The 21237-nt window shown below is 41.1% G+C and overlaps 1 protein-coding gene across 1 annotated transcript; it reads left to right on the forward strand.

Annotated features, from left to right (window-relative positions):
- The first annotated feature begins 890 nt into the window (after window positions 1-890).
- Window positions 891-14882, forward strand: LOC106567820 (protein phosphatase methylesterase 1). Its single transcript, XM_014137586.3, has 14 exons — window positions 891-1134; window positions 3427-3520; window positions 3725-3817; window positions 9552-9609; window positions 9721-9772; window positions 10192-10346; window positions 10541-10631; window positions 10738-10803; window positions 10922-11051; window positions 11287-11416; window positions 11552-11596; window positions 11776-11840; window positions 12013-12080; window positions 14460-14882. The coding sequence occupies exons 1-14, from the start codon at window positions 1049-1051 to the stop codon at window positions 14461-14463; spliced, it is 1137 nt and encodes a 378-aa protein (XP_013993061.1). The 5' UTR covers window positions 891-1048; the 3' UTR covers window positions 14464-14882.
- The last annotated feature ends 6355 nt before the right edge of the window (window positions 14883-21237 follow it).

Here is a 21237-nt window from a genome sequence, read left to right on the forward strand (position 1 = left end):
CCAAAAAGATCATCAAGGACATAAACCACCCGAGTCACGGCTTGTTCACCCCGCTATCATCCAAAGCGAGGACAGCACAGGTGCATCAAAGCTGGGACCAAGAGACTGAAAAACAGCTTCTATCTCAAGGCCATCAGACTGCCATCACTAGCCGGCCTTCACCCAGTACCCTGCCCTGAACTTAGTCACTGTCACTAGCAGGCTACCCCCTGGTTACTCAACCTTGCACCTTAGAGGCTACTGCTCTGTGTACATAGACATGGAATCACTGGTTAGTTTAATAATGTTTACATACTGTTTTACTAATTTCATATGTATATACTGTATTCTAGTCAATGTCATCCTATTCAACTATTGCTATATACTATTCTATCCTACATATTATATTATTATTATATTATATATTTTCACAACAATACACACACATCTAAAAGTAAAAGAACAGAATTAAGAAAAATATAAATATTAGGACGAGCAATGTCAGAGTCCGGAATATAAATATATATCTGTGGAATATACATATATAAATAAATAAATATATATATATATATATAAATATATATCTGTAGAATATATATATATATATTTATATTCCCGGACTCCGACATTGCTCATTGTATTGTTTTGAATAATTAGATATTAGTGCACTGTTGGAGCTAGGAACACAAGCATTTCGTTACACCCACAATAAAATCTTCTAAATATGTGTATGCACCAATAAAATGTTATTTTATTTGATTACGTCATTTTCTTTCTTTTTTTTACCAAGATTAAGGTTCTACATTTACACCATGTTTTCTGGGAAATATAGTTTTTCTGTGAATATATCTTGATGGTTTAGTTGAGAATAGTGAGCAGTATGCAAACATATCCCAGAGTGCAATGTGGCAATTGGCAAACGGGTAATGTTGTGGGAGGATAAACACATTTTGCGGTTGTCAATTTGTAGTTGCTAATAGCTGACCGGTGCTGGAAGAAAATCGTATGGTTCGAAGGAGGGGGAAGATTTGGTATTTGACTGAACGGCCTTGGCCCCGCGTTCGACAGCATGGAGAAACAGTTGCATTTGAATGTGTTAGCTTCCAGACCTCCCGTGTCAGGAGGCTTGCAGTCGCGGTCTAAAATGAGAATGGGGTGAGTTCAAAGCTAGTTTTGAGATGGTTGGCGAGGCTATAATCAGATAGTTGTCTGGCTCTTGTTGCTAAGCCCTACAACTTGTGAATTCATAACTAACCTGAGCCAACAACAGTCTTTTCCTCTGTTTAACTTTTGTGTTAAAGCTAGTTAGCTAAGTTCAAAACATTGCTAGCTAGCTAGCAAGCAAGCTAACTAGATAACGGTTAAATATATCTGACAGCTGACATTAGGTACTGAAACTAATACAGCTTTTCAATCCTATTATCTTGTGAACAATGCTCCTATTCACGTGTTGTTTAATTGTTCCATTCAAGTGCGAAAGCCAGCTGGTTTTGACCTAATTTGGTTTTGACAGGTCAGTACATTAGGAGCATCATCAGTTATGTCCCAGTCAACAAGCTACCGTGTTATGAAATAAATTAGCTTGATAGCTACGAATCTTTTATGGATTATGCTGCCTCCATATTCTTCAATATTAGTGTTTCATATGGGTCGTTGATGGTTCAATTTATGAACCGGTATAGCTAAAATGATGCCTCCCTCTTTGTTGTGTGGGTATCCCTCCCCCCTTCCTTCTCTTTCATCAGAGCTGCTGTCATAGTCCCTCCTGTGTCACGACCAATGGTTTATTATATAAATCACTGGTCATGACTCAATTTCTTACTTTATAGTTAAGAAGTCTCTCTCACAGGTCATCACTATTTGATCACTAAGGTCTTTCTGCTTCATGTTATTTGAATGGTTTCATAATTATTGGTATACAACATCCACTGATTAATTAACCATACATTTGATGGCATGCCCCTGAGTGTATATGAGATAACATGACATATACAGCTTGAACTAAGGGTTAATGTAGGACTACACTGGGGTAAATCCATTTTAATTAAATCCCTTTTTGTCTGCATCCATTTTGATTTATACATAACTTTCCATACTTTTTATTTATTTTTTATTTCACCTTTATTTAACCAGGTAGGCTAGTTGAGAACAAGTTCTTATTTGCAACTGCGACCTGGCCAACATAAAGCATAGCAATTCGACACATACAACAACACAGAGTTACACATGGAATAAACAACACATACAGTCAATAATAAAGTACAAAAAATACACGTTTGCCCATGAATGAAGTGGTTGGAAAGTTGACCCATTTTGCATACCCCCACCATCCATGTCTTCATCACTGGAAAATATAAACGGTGGAGTTTGATATAATTTAAAAGCTTGCAAACAAGGCTTAAAAAATATTTCATAATTTGTTTTTTAATATATAAACATTACATTTTTAAACCTCTAGTGTAAATTATCAAAAAATGCTTAAACTATTTTTATTTATTTTTCATATTTGCATATTTTGTAGCTTAAACCCTACTTTACATCATCTGAGGTTTTTGTGATGTTCCAGACTTCTTTTGAGACATATGCTATTGAATACAGGGTGGGTGTCATTTCAATCATAGAAATATAATCGACCTATTCTTCCATACCACAGCAATTTAGCTGGTACACCATTGAAATGTAAATTGAATTAACATTTTTACTTCTAATTACTACCACAAAGATGACCACCGTCAAATGTCAACTTAAATGGTCATGTCTATTTTATTATCTATATTTCTATGATTTCAATAGGTTTCCTATAAAGAATTGACAGTTCAATTTCATCTATTCCCATTCAAGTTAAAGTTCTCTGATTTGTGGACTTCTAATCGTCTTTGTGGTCCCATTTGAAAGTTTACATATAAATTGTATTCCCATTTTAGTACATTTATTAGCCAAAACATGACACCCACCCGGTATTCAAGAGCATCTTGTCTCAAACAATGGCGGGCACAACATAAAAACCTCAGATGACGTAAAATAGGGTTTAAGCTACAACATATGTGAATATTAAAAAAATTAAGAATTCACGCATTTTTAGATAATTGACATTTAAGGTAAAAAAAAATGACAAACTGTTTTTTAATAAAACTTTTTCAAGAAATGATCAAATATTTAAATTATATCAATCTCAACCATTTATCCTTTCCAGTGGTGAAGACATGGATGTATCATGGTATGGTGGGGTATGCAAAATAGGTAAACTTTGAGCACTTTTATCTCTTGAATGTTTTGGCATTCAGGTCTAAAATGTCACTTTCTGAGCACTTCTACACTGGGCAAATATGTATGGTAGGTTTTGTTCAAATTAAAAGGGGTGCTGTCAAAAAGTGATTGAATTCAAATGGATTTACCCACTGTTTAAAATCCTCTTTCTGTTTGCTACTCAACCTGGCTAACACACAGACCTGGACGGAAGAGAGACTTCTCCCCTCTGTCCTGGAGTGAATACTTTGAAGCGATGGAAGATGTAGAAGTGGAAAACGATAACGCCAAAGATATATCCTTTACTGTGGCTCCCATAAGTGTGCTAATGTTCATCTACACATGGAATTGAACCATGAATGATGTATCATATTTTTGAAACACTTACTGAAGAGAATTCATTTTATACAGTGTAATATTGAACTCCTGATCCAGTGCATCATAAGCATATCTCCATTGTGAATGTGTCTATACTCTATATTCCTTGACTTCTCTGCACACGTTCAGAATCTACTGCAGCGGCCAGCATGGTCCTGTGCTGCTCCTGCTCCATGGAGGAGGCCACTCTGCTCTCTCCTGGGCTGTGTTCACTGTGAGTAATACTATCAAATACCAGGTACCACACTCTATGTACACACACTACCATCACAACATGTCCTGCATTTACAGAGCCTTCAGAAAGTATTCATACCCATTGACTTATTCCACATTTTGTTGAGTTTAGAGCTGTGGTGGTCATTACATTTTGTCAGCTGGTTATTGTCATGCAAAAGACTTCCAGTCTGACCGTTAATTAACATAAAGATGTTTAGCATCTCCAGGCATACAAGCCACTGATATGCGCCTTCAAAAAAAAACAAGACAAATAAATACATTTTAAGATAGTCTAATAAATCTATTTAACTAGATTTAGAATGGCCCATTATCAAATGGGCAGTGGGATAAAGATGTGTCATCATTATGCACTCCAATAGCGAATGGAGGCCGCTTTTCCGGCTGGTTCGTTTTTCAATCCTATGCTGGGTAGGCTACTCCGGATATTTCACTCCATGCATCAACCACTGTTTAAGGAGCATACAGCCTCTTGCTTCGCAACAGGTGATATTCCGCCCAAACTCTGTATGCCATGGGATCTCCAACCCTGTTCCTGCAGCTACCCAGTGCTTAATTTGGGAAACCAAGGGAAATCTTTTCGGGAACATTGATAGTAACATGTTTTCACAACAAAACATATTTCATTAAACTGTTGACAGCCCATCTCTCTGCACGCCCGAGAAAGGAATTAAGGAGAGAGGAGGAGATGGAAATGCACGGTGGTGAGATTCTGTAGCTAAAGGTAATGTCAGCCTATTAATTATGAAAATATAAAAATGCCCTATTACTAGGCTATTCAAAATCAAATACAAATTCACTAATTATAGGCTAACTCTGTAAGCCGCCCTGCACAATCAATGAACCAACAGCATCACCTAGGCCTATATGTTCGCTCCCAAACTCATGGATAGAAAGTTTGGAGCGTAGCATAAGGAAACCAGTCCATCCACTATGCATAATAATACAGTCCACTCAAAGGTGGTTACTAGAATAAAACTTTTTTGGGGTAAGGCTAGACCAATTATGTACCAAAGACATTTGAAATCTTTTTTCTCTATTTTTATATTTTTCTGCCCTGCATAGTATGCGGTAGGCTATATTCTATAACAGCAGAATCATTATTTTAATTCAGGATATTTTTGGGGGGCTTGGGCTCATATATAGGCCTATGCATATGTGTGGTTTGAATAATCCTCACCTTAGAAAGTGCTATCCATTTTGTTGTTATTCTTAGAAACAACATGCACAACGTCCATATTTTCTTCAAATCAATCAGTTAGGTGAGTTTTTTTTAAAGCGTGATACTGTTTTGATTGTGATTTCGAATCCATTTGCATTGATGTCAGAGTGGTTAGAGGGACAACAGAGCCCTGACTACTAGGCCATTAGCGAGTTGGGTACTACCAATGCATGTCCAGAGTGCATAAAAGGAGATTACCGTGACTCAATGGTCACTTGGAATTTTACTGCAGTCATGACTCATGACTGGTGGTAATATGGTCACCGCAACAGCCCTAGTTGTTACAGCCTGAATTCAAAATGGATTAAATTGATTTTCTCACACATCTACGCACACTACCCCATAATGAAAAAGTGAAGAAAAAAAAACATTTTAGACATTTTTGTTACAAGTTACAATTCACTATGCAGAAATCGCTCCACCTTTTCCTTGTTGCAAAAATTTTAATAGTTTGCTTAATTTCAGTTTGTGACAAAACAAGCAAATATAGTGTAGAGCAGGGTTCCCCAACTGGCAGCCCACGGGCCGAATTTGGTCCGCGGTTTATTTTATTTGGCCCTCCAAGTTTCCTGAGCCAAAAAATTATAATTTTATTTATTTTTTTGCATTTTCATTGTTGGATATAAAAGACTGTAAAAACACCAGGAAATCAGCTCCAAGGGATTTTAATTTAAGAAATCTATTCCCAAGTATTCTCACACATCGTATACAAATGTAAGCAAGGTCTGAAATTATTATGTTTTAGTCAAACATTATATATGTTTGGACTTTTTGCGGTTAATTTGCAGTCTACAAATGATTACTAATTATCTTCCGACCATCCGTTCAGGAGAAAATTGTCCCGCGGCTGAATCTAGTTTGTGATCCCTAGTGTAGAGAATCATTGTACCATCTAAACCACTGTGAAATATGTTTTACATTACCAGAAATATTGTGTTTTCAGCACTTTGAAGCTGGTGTACAAAATGGAAAGTAAAAGACGCAAAAACAAAACTTAAGAACTGGAAGAAATAGAAATGAACATAGAACATATCTACCGCTTCTTAGACTTGCTTTCAATGAGAATAGCAGATCTATACCACACATTTCTATGTGATTTTAGGTCGTGTCTCCCAAAAGGTTACATTATTGCAGCTTTAAGCAAATGTTTACTTCTGAACTTAATTAGACTTGCCATAACAAAGGGGTTGATTACTTATTGACTCTTAAGACATTAAAGCTTTTCATGTTTAATTAATTTGTAAAAATTTCCAAAAACATAATTCCACTTTGACACAACAAAATATGGAAAAAGTTAAGGAGTGTGAATACTTTCTGAAAGGGCACTGTAAGGTTGTATTGAGTGACTGTTGAAGATTATTTAATTTTTTTATAATAATTTCCCCTTTATTTGACCAGGTAGGCCAGTTGAGAACAAGTTATCATTTACAACTGGCCAAGATAAAGCAAAGCAGTGCGACACAAACAACACACATGGGATAAACAAACGTACAGTCAATAACACAATAGAAAAATCTATATACAGTGTGCAAATGTAGTAAGATTAGGGTGGTAAGGCAATAAACAGGCCATACTGGTGAAATAATTACAATTTAGCACTGGAGTGATAGATTTGCAGAAGATGAATGTGCAAGTAGAGATCATGGGGTGTAAAGAAGCAAAAAAAATATGGGGATGAGGTAGTTGGGTGGGCTATTTACAGATGGGCTGTGTACAGTTGCAATGATCGGTAAGCTGCTCTAACAGCTGATGCTTAAAGTTAGTGAGGGAGATATAAGACTCCAGCTTCAATGATTTTTGCAATTCGTTCCAGTCATTGGCAGCAGAGAACTGAAGGAAAGGCGGCCAAAGGAGGAGTTGGCTTTGGGGATGACCAGTGAAATATACCTGCTGGAGTGCGTGCTATGGGTGGGTGCTGCTGTGGTGACCAGTGAGCTGAGTTAAGGCGGGGCTTTACCTAGCAAAGACTTATAGATGACCTGGAGCCAGTGGGTTTGGCGACGAATATGAAGCGACGGCCAGTCAATGAGAGCATGCAGGTCGCAGTGGTGGGTAGTATATGGGGCTTTGGTGACAAAATGGATGGCACTGTGATAGACTACATCCAATTTGCTGAGTAGAGTGTTGGAAGCTATTTTGTAAATGACATCGCCGAAGTCAAGGATCGGTAGGATAGTCAGTTTTACAAGGGTATGTTTGGCAGCATGAGTGAAGGAGGCTTTGTTGCGAAATAGGAAGCCGATTCTAGATTTAATTTTGGATTGGAGATGCTTAATGTGAGTCTGGAAGGAGAGTTTACAGTCTAACCAGACACCTAGGTATTTGTAGTTGTCCACATATTCTAAGTCAGAACCGTCCAGAGTAGTGATGTTAGATGGGTGCGGCCAGCGATCGGTTGAAGAGCATGCATTTAAGAGCAGTTGGAGGCCACGGAAGGAGTGTTGTATGACATTGAAGCTCGTCTGGAGGTTAGTTAACACTGTGTCCAAAGAAGGGCCAGAAGTATATGGAGGCCAGAATGGTGTCGTCTGCATAGAGGTGGATCAGAGAATCACCAGCAGCAAGAGCGACATCATTGATGTATACAGAGAAAAGAGTTGGCCCGATAATTGAACCTTTTGGCACCCCCATAGAGACTGCCAGAGGTCCGGACAACAGGCCCTCTGATTTGACACACTGAACTCTGTCTGCGAAGTAGTTAGTGAACCAGGCGAGGCAGTCATTTGAGAAACCAAGGTTGTTCTGATTGACAGAGTCGAAAGCCTTGGCCAGGTCGATGAATACGGCTGCACAGTACTGTCTTTTATCGATGGAGGTTATGATATTGTTGGGACCTTGCGCGTGGCTGAGGTGCACCCATGACCAGCTCGGAAACCAGATTGCATAGCAGAGAAGGTACGGTGGGATTCGAAATGGTCGGTGATCTGTTTGTTAACTTGGCTTTTGATGACTTTTAGAAAGGCAGGGTAGGATAGATATAGTTCTGTAACAGTTTGGGTCTAGAGTGTCTCCCCCTTTTGAAGAGGGGGATGACTGCGGCAGCTTTCCAGTCTTTGGGCATCTCAGACGATATGAGAGGTTGAACAGGCTAGTAATAGGGGTTGCAACAATTTCGGCTGATAATTTTAGAAAGAGAAGGTCCAGATTGTCTAGCCCTGCTGATTTATAGTTTTCCAGATTTTGCAGCTCGTTCAGAACATCAGCTGTCTGGAGTTGGGTGAAGGAGAAATGGGGAGGCTTGGGCAAGTTGCTGTGGGCGGTGCAGAGCTGTTGTCCAGGGTAGGGGTAGCCAGATGGAAAGCATGGCCAGCTGTAGAAAAATGCTTATTGAAATTCTTGATTATCGTAGGTTTATCGGTGGTGACAATGTTTCCTAGCCTCAGTGCAGTGGGCAGTTGGCAGGAGGTGCTTTTATTCTCCATGGACTTTACAGTGTCCCAGAACTTTTTGGAGTTTGTGCTACAGGATGCAAATTTCTGTTTGAAAAAGCTAGCCTTTGCTTTCCTAACTGCCTGTGTATATTGGTTCCTAAAAGTTGCATATCGCGGGGGCTATTTGATGATAATGCCGTACGCCACAGGATGTTTTTGTGCTGGTCAAGGGCAGTCTGGTCTGGAGTGAACCAAGGGCTATATCTGTTCTTAGTTGCTCTATCTGTTCCTGGTTCTAGATTTTTTGAATGGGGCATGCTAATTTAAGATGGTGAGAAAAGCACTTTTAAAGAATTTCCAGGCATCCTCTACTGACGGAATGAGGTCAATATCCTTCTAGGATACCCGGGCCAGGTCGATTAGAAAGGCCTGCTCGCTGAAGTGTTTTAGGGAGCGTTTGACAGTGATGAGAGGTGGTCGTTTGACCGCGGACTCATTACAGACGCAGGCAATGAAATAGTGATCGCTGAGATCCTGGTTGAAGACAGCAGAGGTATATTTAGAGGGCAGGTTGGTCAGGATGATATCTATGAGGGTGCCCATGTTTACGGATTTGGGGTTGTACCTGGTAGGTTCCTTCATCATTTGTGTGAGATTGAGGGCATCTATCTTAGATTGTAGGATGGCCGGGGTGTTAATCATATCCCAGTTTAGGTCACCTAACAGTACAAACGCTGAAGATAAATGGGGGGCAATTCATTCACATATGGTGTCCAGGGCACAGCTGGGGGCTGAGGGGGGTCTATACCAAGCGGCAACGGTGAGAGACTTATTTCTGGAAAGGTGGATTTTTAAAAGTAGAAGCTCGAACTGTTTGGGCACAGACCTGGATAGCATGACAGAACTCTGCAGTAGATTGCAACTCCACCCTGTTTGGCAGTTCTTTCTTGGCAGAAAATGTTGTAGTTGGGGATGGAAATGTAAGAATTTTTGGTGCCCTTCCTAAACCAGGATTCACACAAGATGGAGCCGTATGTTTGTGAGCATGCCTTATAATAACACAGACTGACACTGAATTCTGGCCAGAGTTAAGTTAACACAGAGTGGGCTTGTGTTTGCAGGCGGTGATATACAACAGAATTAACTGCCGGGTGGTGGCTATGGACCTCAGGGCCCATGGTGAGTGGCTAACTCTCCCTCATGATAACACACGTTCCTTCTGGTTACCTCATATTCATGGTCTCAATAGTATTATTATTTATTTTTTAAACTATTTTCTTTCCAAAAAAGGTGACACCAAAGTAAAGAATTCTGACGATCTCTCAGCGGAAACAATGGCCAAGTAAGTTGTCAGGAATGTTTTCTCTGTCATCATTCAGAGATGAGTGTTAAACAGGGTGTGTGATGGGGAAGGTATTGTGTTGTTGAGATGGGAGGGAACCGGACAGGACCTGAGGCAGTGGTGGAGAGAACCTGTTGGAGAGCGAGGAGAACTGAGTCAGATGAGCTATCGGCTGCTGCTGTCTCCCATTGAGACACTGATCTGCTGTTTGATGCAAGGAGAGAAAACAGGCTTGCTGCAACCCCCAGAATAGTATTGTTTACATTAACAAAGTGCCAGTGGAAGAAACTGACATCTCTTTCTATATTGTCTATCTTCTGTTGGGTGTGATTGTTTGAGGAGCTGGATTAGGCTGGTTTGGATGGGTGAGATTGTTCTAGCAGTTGATTTATGCTGGTTTTGTCTCATCTTTCCACCAGGGACATTGGCAAAGTGGTAGAAGCTCTCTATGGAGAAAACCCACCTCCGATCATGATGATTGGACACAGCATGGGTGGAGCTATAGCAGTTCATACCGCTGCAGCAAACCACGTGCCGTCTTTACTTGGCCTGTGTGTGATTGATGTCGTGGAAGGTGATTATGGTATTTGTGTTTGTTTGTCTCATGATCGGGACTTGTCATTTGATGATCAAACAAGCAGCAGTTGAGGAGCTGACAGAAGATTAATTGATGTATTAATTGTTTTAAACTATAATGTTACACACTGTGTCATTAATTCATTGATTGAGTGATTATTTCATAAAATTTCCGCTATTGTGTTTATTCAGGCACAGCAATGGATGCATTAAACAGTATGCAGAATTTCCTCAGGAGTCGACCAAAGACCTTTAAGTCTGTGGAGAATGCCATTGAGTGGAGGTGAGATGCTGTCCATACACACAAGTGTAAAAATACTCAGCAAATGCTTTACTAATAGAGCATATTCCAAGTCATGTGTTCTCTGATCTTGTCCCTCCCCCATCAGTGTGAAGAGTGGACAGATCCGAAACGTTGAGTCAGCCCGGGTGTCCATGGGAGGCCAGGTGAAAAAGTACGTCTGGACCTGAGAAAAATGGGCTCAGAGGGCAAATACCTTTTTAAATGAATCAACTTCAAGATGTGACTTTTCAGGACCTGTAACTAAACACAAGTTTTGACCTCCTCCGTAGATGTGAGGAACCCCTCAACAGTCCAGGCGTCTCCAAGAGCATCAGTGACGGCATCATTGAGGAGGAAGAGGAGGAGGAAGAAGAAGAAGGAGAATCCAACCACAAAAGAAAGAAGGAGGATGACCAAGAGGTTAGGGATGGGATGATTGCGGGGAAAATGTAATGTTTATTTTTTACAATATATTTTATACCTATGTATTCGGGTGTGTTTGTATGCGTGGGTCTTCTTAGGCATTAGTAGTTGGTGTATACATCTGGGTGCGTATGTCATCTTGGGGAAGTGTGTATGTCATTTCCCACCTTTACACAGTCTGTTGTAATGTGTACATGAAGTGTAAATTTAACTGTCTCTTGGCTTTCTTCAGGTGAAGAAGGAGACCCTTTATACCTGGCAGATTGATCTGTCAAAGACAGAGAAGTACTGGGAGGGCTGGTTCAGTGGCCTGTCTGCCCTCTTCCTTTCCTGTCCTGTGCCAAAACTGCTCCTGCTCGCTGGTGAGTCCCTCGATTCAGTACATTTTAATCCACATGATTTTTACACTTGTGTGTTTTCAATATAATTCAAATACATCTGTCTTTGACATTGGACTACAGCACACATTGTTGTGTATAACATTTTTCCCTTTACAGGTGTGGACAGGCTTGACAAAGATCTCACAATTGGACAGATGCAAGGTGAGGACGGCCTCAGATTAATGTTTGTTAGGTTGGTTGTTGTTGACAATTGTGGTTCTGATGGTGACTGTGACAATCCACTGTACATCGTCCCCCACTCCCTGTGGTTTTACTGTAACATCTTCTAAATCCAATGGAAGCATGTTGCACATAAAGATTCGTGTTCCATTTGTGGTCAGGGAAGTTCCAGATGCAGGTGCTCCCTCAGTGTGGCCATGCTGTCCATGAGGACGCCCCTGAAAAAGTGAGTGTGTTTTAAACTTCTGGGTATGAGGCTGAACAACTGCTTGTTAAATGTGTCGTTGTTTCCCATTTTGTTGCGATAGTAGTTTCAGGCCAATATGTAAATAATATTGCACACAAAATACTATTCTCAATGTCTGGGAACTAAACCGACATTGCTCTTGTTTCCCCAGGTAGCAGACGCTCTGGCCTCATTCATGGTCCGTCACAAGTTCACTGAATTTAAGGAGGGTTTCCTGTGGTAAGACTAATTTTACACGGATAGAAACACATTGTTTATTACCTTTAAGTCTGCTTCTCCAGTAATCATTGTAAAATCTCATTGTGAAGACCTACATAAGCACGTATCGCTTATCTGCACTGTTAAATGTTAAAATCACATTATTTGTGGACTAACGGTTAGTGCTTCCGCCTATAAGCACACATGCTTGCCGGTGTCGGCGAGGGTTCGAATCCGGCTCACTTCCCTTGTGACTCACTATCTGTCTATCTTTCCCACTGTCTCTTCTCAGCCCAATAAAATGGAACCCTCCCCTAAAAATATACACTAAGTGTACAAAACATTAGGAACACTGTCCTAATATTGAGTTACACCCCCTTTTGCTCTCAGAACAGCCTCAATTTGTCGGGGCATAGACTTCAAAGTGTCCAGCATTTCATATGGATGCTGGCCCATGTTGACTCATTTGACATTTTTACATTTGTGTAATTTAGAGTGGTTTACTGTTAGTGCATTCATCTTGAGATAGCTAGGTGGGACATCTTGAGATAGCTAGGTGGGACAATCACATCATAGTAAGTACATTTTTCCTCAGTAAAATAGTAATCAGCAAAGTCGGCTAATAAGGGGAAGGGGAAAAAAGTAAAGTGTGAGTGTTAGTTCACAAAAGGCATTATTTTTGTCTTTTCTTTTTTGTGGGGGTCGGGGTGAGGAGGAGGGTTGCGAGCAGGTGAGGAAGGGGTGCGAGCGGGTGCTGTGGGATGATTTAACATACTCTTTGAAGAGGTATGGTTTCAGATGTTTTCGGAAGATGGGCAGGGACTCTGCTGTCCTAGGTTCAGGGGCGTGCCAGGACAGAGAAGAGCTTGGCTTGGCCTGGGCTGAGCGGGAGCTGCCCTCTCATAGGGATGGGAAAGCCAAGAGACCAGAGGTGGCAGAATGGAGTGCTCGGGGTGAGGTGTAGGGTTTGAGCAAAGCCTGAAGGTAGGGCGGGGCAGTTCCGCTTGCTATTCCGTAGGTAAGCACCATGGTCTTGTAGTGGATGCGAACTTCGACTGGAAGTCAGTGTAGTGTGCGGAAGAGCGGGATGAAATGAAAGAACTTGGGAAAGTTGAACAACAGGTGGGCTGCTGCATTCTGGATAATTTTCAGGGGTTTGATGGCACAAGCGGGGAGCCGAGCCAACAACGAGTTGCAGTAGTTCAGACGGGAGATGACAAGTGCCTGGATTAGGGCCTCTGCCGCTTTCTGTGTAAGGTAGGGTTGTACTCTACGGATGATGTAGAGCATGAACCTGCAGGAGCGAGTCACTGCTTTGATATTTGCCGAGAACGACAGGGTGTTGTCCAGGGTCACACCAAGGTTCTTTGCACTCTGGGAGGGAGACACTGGAGTTGTAAACCGTGATGAAGAGGTCTTTGAGCGGGCAGGCCTTCCCTGGGAGGAAGATCAGCTCCGTCTTGTCGAGGTTGAGCTTTAGGTGGTGGGCCGACATCAAAGTTGAGATATCTGCCAGGCACGCAGAGATGCGTGTCGCCACCTGGGTGTCAGAAGGGGGGGAGGAGAAAAGTAGGTGAGCGTCATCTACATAGCAATGATAGAGACCATGTGAGGATATGGCAGAGCCGAGTGACTTGGTGTATAGCGAGAAGAGGAGAGGGCTTAGAACCGAGCCCTGGGGTACACCAGTTGTGAGAGTACGTACTGCAGACACAGATCCTCTCTACATCACCTGGTAGGAGCGGCCTACCATGTAGGATACAGTCCAAGAGTGTGCAGAGCCTCAGATGTGAGAGGGTGGACTCCAATGCTTCCCACAGTTGTCAAGTCGGCTGGATGTCATTTGGGTGGTGGACCATTCTTGATACACACAGGAAACTGTTCAGCGTGGAAAAACCCAGCAGCGTTGCAGTTATTGACACACTCAAACCGGTGTGCCTGGCACCTACTACCATACCCCTTTCAAAGGCACTTAAATATTTTGTCTTGCCCATTCACCCTCTGAATGGTACACATTCACAACCCATGTCACAACGCTTAAAAATACTTATTTAACCTCTCCTCCCCTTCATCTACACTGTTTAAGTGGATTTAACAGGTGACCTCAATAAGGGATCATTGCATTCATCTGATCAGTCTGTCATGGAAAGAGCCAGTGTTCCTAATGTTTTGTACACTCAGTGTATGTGTATATATAATTTTAAATAAACATAAATAATGGACATCATACAATAATAAGGTTTTGTAACAATTGCTGCCACCAATATTGGTAGTTATTGTATAAGGTCTGTTCTGACACGAGTAACACTTTTTTTATGTCAAAATGGGATGCTAACTGGTACAGGCAAACCAAAAAACATTTGTTTGTGTTCGTGTTTTACTTTTTTTTTATTGTAACAGCTAATGGGACCCAAATAAACAATAAACTACATAGACAAGTGCCAGTTTTGTCCTGGATCCATCCAGCAGTCATGGAGGAGTTTCCTGGAGCCTCATGGACACCATCTTCTGCCAATTACTCCCAACTGTGATAAAATAATGTTCATGAGCACTATACAAATTTCTCAGCACTTAAATCGGTAAAAGATATAATTTAAATGTATTATTATTACTACTACTAATACTTTGACACTTGTGGTTTTGCCCTTTTTTTTGAAAGCAGGGATTTTGTTTTACCCATCCCACTCAACCTTTTTTATTTTAATTTCCTGTGATGCCTTGCCTGTTTCTTGTTACATTTTGGCTAACTGCGTCTTGTTATGATATGTGTTTAATGTTGTTGGATTTTAAGAATGATGAATAAAAATGGAAAAATAATATTTATCCCAATTGATGCACTATTTATTTCCATGATGAACACAGACACCCATTATGGAGTATTTTGCAAGTGTACAAAACAGGGTCTCCCCAATGTGCAAAGCTGTCATCAAGGCAAAGGGTGACTACTTTGAAGAATCTCAAATATAAAATATATTTTGATTTGTTTTATACTTTTTACTTCATGATTCCATGTGTTATTTCATAGTTTTAATGTCTTCACTATTATTCTACAATGTAGAAAATAGTAAAAAAAATAAAGAAAAACGCAGGAATGACTATGTGTGTCCAAACTTTAGACTGGTACTGTATGTGTAAATGATGCGAGACAGAGCTTCAAAGCAAAAAGGATTGAACCCCGAAACACTTGCATCTACCACAAATCAATTAATAACTTCTGCTGTGTGCAAAATATTGGGGTAACAAAAAAAAAAACGGTTAAAGGGTTCAGGTTACGGTTAATGGAAGGGTTAGCTAACATGCTAAGTGCACTGAACAAAAATATAAACGCAACAATTTCAAAAATCTGAGTTACAGTTCATGTAAGGAAATCAGTCAATTTATATAAATTCATTAGGCTATGAATTTCACATGACTGGGAATACAAATATGCATCTGTCGGTCACATACCTTTTAAAAAAAAAAGGACAGCGGATCAGAAAACCAGTCAATATCTGGTGTGACGACCTTTTGTCTCATGCAGCGCAACATCTCCTTCGCATAGATTTGATTGTGGCCTGTGGAATGTTGTCACGCTCTTCAATGGCTGTGTGAAGTTGCTGGATATTGGCGGGAACTGGAACACGCTGTTGTACACATCGAGCCAGAGCATCCCAAACGTGCACAATGGCTGACATGTCTGATGATTATGCAGGCCATGGAAGAACTGGGACATTTTTAGCTTGAGGGAATTGTGTACAGATCCTTGCAATATGTGGCCGTGCATTATCATGCTGAAATATCAGGGGATGGCGGCAGATGAATGGCATGACAATGGCCCTCAGGATCTCGGCATTGAAATTGCCATCGATAAAATACAATTGTGCTGGTTGTCCGTAGCTTATGCCTGCCTAAACAATAGCCCCACCACCACCATGGGACACTCTGTTCACAAACTTGACATCAGCAAACCGCTCGCCCACACAACGCCATACAAGCTGTCTGCCATCTACCCCGTACAGTTGAAACCGGGATTCATTCGTGAACAGCACACTTCTCCAGCATGCCAGTGGCCATCGAAGGTGAGCATTTGCCCACTGAATTCGGTTATGACGCCAAACTGCAGTCAGGTCAAGACTCTGGTGAGGATGACGAGCATGCAGATGAGCTTCCCTGAGACGGTTTCCGACAGTTTGTGCATAATTTCTTCGATTGTGCAAATACAGTTTCATCAGCTGTCCGAGTGGCTGGTCTCAGACGATCCCTCAGGGAAAAAAGCCGGACGTGGAGGTCCTGGGCTGGCGTGCTTACATGTGGTCTGAGGTTGTGAGGCCGGTTAGACGTACTGCCAAATTCTCTAAAATTACTTTGGAGGCGGCTTATGGTAAAGAAATTAACATTCAATTCTCTGGCAACAGCTCTGGTGGACCTTCCTGCAGTCAGCATGTCAATTGCACGCTCCCTCAAAACTTGAGACATCTATGGTATTGTATTGTGTGACAAAACTGCACAGTTTAGAGTGGCCATTTATTGTCCCCAGCACAAGGTCACTTTAATAATGTCACTTTAATAATGTTTACATATCTTACATACTCAACTCATATGTATATACTGTATTTTATACCATCTATTGCATCTTGCCTATGCGGCTCGGTCATCGCTCATCCGTATATTTATATGTACATATTCTTATCCCTTCCCTTTAGATTTGTGTGTATTAGGTAGTTGTGAAATTTCAGATTACTTGTTAGATATTACTGCACTGTCGGAACTAGAAGCACAAGCATTTCGCTACACTTGCATTAACATCTGATAACCATGTCTATGTGACCAATAAAATTTGAATTTGAAGGTACACCTGTGTAATGATCATGCTGTTTAATCATCTTCTTGATATGCCACACCTGTTAAATGGATGGATTGTCATGGCAAAGGAGAAATGTTCACTAACAGGGATGTAAACAAATTTGTGCACAACATTTTAGAGAAATAAGCTTTTTGTGCATATGGAACATTTCTGGGTTATTTTATTTCACGTCATGAAACATGGGACCAACACTTTACATGTTGTATTTATATTTTGGTTCAGTGTAGTTGCAAAGTAGCTAAAAAGTAGTAAGTCGTTGCAAAGTTGATAAAGTTGTCCGTGATGAGATTCGAACACGCTCTATACATTCGGGTTATATGACCACCCACCCACCCCCTACTTTCATTTTAAGTAACCTTCTGTATAATATAACCATACCAAACGTAACATATCATACTAATATCAATGTCCTGGATTTACGTTTACTATTACGTCTAGTCTATGAGACCAGGCTGGGAAAAAAATGGGATCCTTTGTGGAATAAAGAACATAAATTATAAGATTTATGAATACAACAAACCAGATGACAGCAAAGGCAATGCTATGCCGTAGAGGAAGGCAGATGGCTGCATAGCATTCTAGCGACATCACAGCCAGGTTGAGTGGGGCAACACAGGACATGCCACTGCCAAACTTGACAAACAGACAACACTGACAACCTTTACCAATTGTAGATAAGCCAAGGCAAACACATACAGAAGGCAGCTGACCAGAAACTCCATGGAGTCATTAAAGAGTGTATGTGTGAAGAGAATGTAGCAGGAGTTTCCTTAAAAGTCGTCCTGCTACTCATAGCAAAAATCATCACGCAATTTATGTCGAACAAAAATACGGCCATTAGGATAGCCACCGTCACTTTAACCATAGTCCTCCCATTCATCTTGATTATTATCATCTGTTCATATACAAAAAAGTATCCTGAGGTTTCATTGGTTACTGCCACACACGGAGTGCCTTTGGAAAGAAAAAATTGATTCTTACAAGCAACTAAAAACATTCATGTTTATCTGATTAACATTATTCAAAATGTTAACACTTGGTTATTTATAGAAAAACGTATTTAAGGCGGCATTTGTGTTCTAATTAGTCATTCATAAAGCCGTACACCCGAAATCTGAAATACAAACCTTTGTGATCGGTAAGACTGAGGGAGCCTGCCTTTGCCTCGGGCTGTAGTTGTGCTGTTGAGCTCTGTATTTATAAACGGACAGAGGACAGCGACATCATAGTATCATTGACCCTAAGGTAAACGCACACACACAGTGAGATTGGTGCAAATAGTCCCCAAGAACAGAATGGTAACTTCTTGATCATTATCCCTGTCTACTGCAGTAGCTCCGTATAGGTTCAGAACAAGTATATATTGAAATATAGGGTGGTCAATTCCAATTGCATCTACATGTTCTGGACAAATAAATTGGTACCTTTACACTTTTCTTAATTAATTCCCTAGTTCTTCTTGTTGCCATCAATAAGCTTGTTGCACCTTTATACTGGCAATTTGGCCCACTTTTCAGTAGCAGCTGCTCTAATTACTCAATGTTTGAGGGGTGCCCACCACCAGCTGCTGTTTTCAGATCTCACCATAGGTTTTGGATGTGATTCACATCTGCACTATCCAGAACATCCAGAACATAATATAAAATATATTTTCCTCCTTTATTATTTTCCCTAACCCTACCACCCCTCCCCTAATTGGAGTAAACTAATGGACAACAATACTTAGGCTTCTACTTTCAGTTTATACAGTGCACTCGGAAAGTATTCCACATTTTGTTAGGTTACAGCCTTTATTCTAAAATGAATTACATTTTTAAAAAATGACTCACCAATCTATGAGAGGTTAGAAAAATTATCTAGATCCTCTATGAGGCTGTGCAGGGATCCAAATTGCAGATTTAAAAGAAAACATGAATAGTCAGCGTACAATAACACCTTTGTTCTTAAGCCCTGGAGTTCTAGCCCCTTGATATTAATGTTGGATCTAACAATAGCTAACATTTCGATGGCCATAATAAATAGATATGCCGATTGTGGACAACCTTGTTTTACTCCCCTTGACAATTTAATACTTTCTGTGAAGTAGACATTATTTACTATTTTACACCTGGGGTTATTATACATAACTTTAACCCATTGTATAAGAGATTGTCCAAAATTCAAATAGTCCAGTCGTTTATTTATACAGTGCATTCAGAAAGTATTCAGACCCCTTCCCTTTTTCCAATTTTTTGTTACGTTACAGCCTTATTCTAAAATGGATTAAATTGTTTTCCACCCTCATCAATCTATACACAATACCCCATAATGACAAAGCAAAAACAGGTTTTTAGAAAAGTTTGCTAATTTATAAGAATAAAATTTAATATCACATTTACCCCGATGTGCGAATGCTTATACATTTTGGCTGTTTAAGAAGGCATGCCAAATTAAGCAGGAATGGGAAGATTTGATTAACCAATATCTAGTCCTAGCTGATGGTTCCCCGTTCCCAAGCACCTCTATCAAATCAAATCAAATTTATTTTTATATAGCCCTTCGTACATCAGCTGATATTCTCAAAGTGCTGTACAGAAACCCAGCCTAAAACCCCAAACAGCAAGCAAAGCATGTGAAAGAAGCACGGTGGCTAGGAAAAACTCCCTAGGAAAAACTCCCTAGAAAGGCCAAAAACCTAGGAAGAAACCTAGAGAGGAACCAGGCTATGAGGGGTGGCCAGTCCTCTTCTGGCTGTGCAGGGTGGATATTAAAACAGAACATGGTCAAAATGTTAAAATGTTCATAAATGACCAGCATGGTCAAATAATAATAATCATAGTAGTTGTCGAGGGTGCAACAAGCACGTCCGGTGAACAGGTCAGGGTTCCATAGCCGCAGGCAGAACAGTTGAAACTGGAGCAGCAGCACGGCCAGGTGGACTGGGGACAGCAAGGAGTCATCATACCAGGTAGTCCTGAGGCATGGTCCTAGGGCTCAGGTCCTCCGAGAGAAAGACAGAAAGAGAGAAAGAGAGAATTAGAGAGAGCATATTTAAATACACACAGGACACCGGATAAGACAAGAGAAATACTCCAGATGTAACAGACTGACCCTAGCCCCCCGACACATAAACTACTGCAGCATAAATACTGGAGGCTGAGACAGGAGGGATCAGAAGACACTGTGGCCCCATCCGATGATACCCCCGGACAGGGCCAAACAGGCAGGATATAACCCCACCCACTTTGCCAAAGCACAGCCCCCACACCACTAGAGGGATGTCTCCAACCACCAACTTACCGTCCTAAGACAAGGCCGAGTATAGCCCACAACGATCTCCGCCATGGCACAACCCAAGGGGGGGGGGGGGGGGGCGCCAACCCAGACAGGAAGACCACGTCAGTGACTCAACCCACTCAAGTGACGCACCCCTCCCATGGACGGCATGGAAGAACACCAGTAGGCCAGTGACTCAGCCTCTGTAAAAGGGTTAGAGGCAGAGAATCCCAGTGGAAAGAGGGGAACCGGCAAGGCAGAGACAGCAAGGGCGGTTCGTTGCTCCAGCCTTTCCGTTCACCTTCACACTCCTGGGCCAGACTATACTTAATCATAGGACCTACTGAAGAGATAAGTCTTCAGTAAAGACTTAAAGGTTGAGACTGAGTCTGCGTCTCTCACATTGGTAGGCAGACCATTCCATAAAAATGGAGCTCTATAGGAGAAAGCCCTACCTCCAGCCGTTTGCTTAGAAATTCTAGGGACAATTAGGAGGCCTGCGTCTTGTGACCGTAGCGTACGTGTAGGTATGTACGGCAGGACCAAATCGGAAAGATAGGTAGGAGCAAGCCCATGTAATGCTTTGTAGGTTAGCAGTAAAACCTTGAAATCAGCCCTTGCCTTAACAGGAAGCCAGTGTAGGGAGGCTAACACTGGAGTAATATGATCAAATTTTTTGGTTCTAGTCAGGATTCTAGCAGCCGTATTTAGCACTAACTGAAGTTTATTTAGTGCTTTATCCGGGTAGCCGGAAAGTAGAGCATTGCAGTAGTCCAGCCTAGAAGTAACAAAAGCATGGATTAATTTTTCTGCGTCATTTTTGGACAGAAAATTTCTGATTTTTGCAATGTTACGTAGATGGAAAAAAGCTGTCCTTGAAACAGTCTTGATATGTTCTTCAAAAGAGAGATCAGGGTCCAGAGTAACGCCGAGGTCCTTCACAGTTTTATTTGAGACGACTGTACAACCATCCAGATTAATTGTCAGATTCAACAGAAGATCTCTTTGTTTCTTGGGACCTAGAACAAGCATCTCTGTTTTGTCCGAGTTTAAAAGTAGAAAGTTTGCAGCCATCCACTT

The sequence above is a fragment of the Salmo salar genome, chromosome 13 (genome assembly GCF_965601325.2).
Source record: "Salmo salar chromosome 13, fSalSal1, whole genome shotgun sequence".
Classification (NCBI taxonomy): Eukaryota; Metazoa; Chordata; class Actinopteri; order Salmoniformes; family Salmonidae; genus Salmo; species Salmo salar.

What these genes read in the sequence shown, in the direction of transcription:
- LOC106567820 (XM_014137586.3), top strand. Translation starts at nt 1,049, where the DNA reads ATGGAGAAACAGTTGCATTTGAATGTGTTAGCTTCCAGACCTCCCGTG. An exon ending in CGGTCTAAAATGAGAATGGG is followed by an intron (nt 1,135 to 3,426) that starts GTGAGTTCAAAG and finishes GCTAACACACAG; the next exon opens with ACCTGGACGGAAGAGAGACT. An exon ending in CACAATTGGACAGATGCAAG is followed by an intron (nt 11,597 to 11,775) that starts GTGAGGACGGCC and finishes ATTTGTGGTCAG; the next exon opens with GGAAGTTCCAGATGCAGGTG.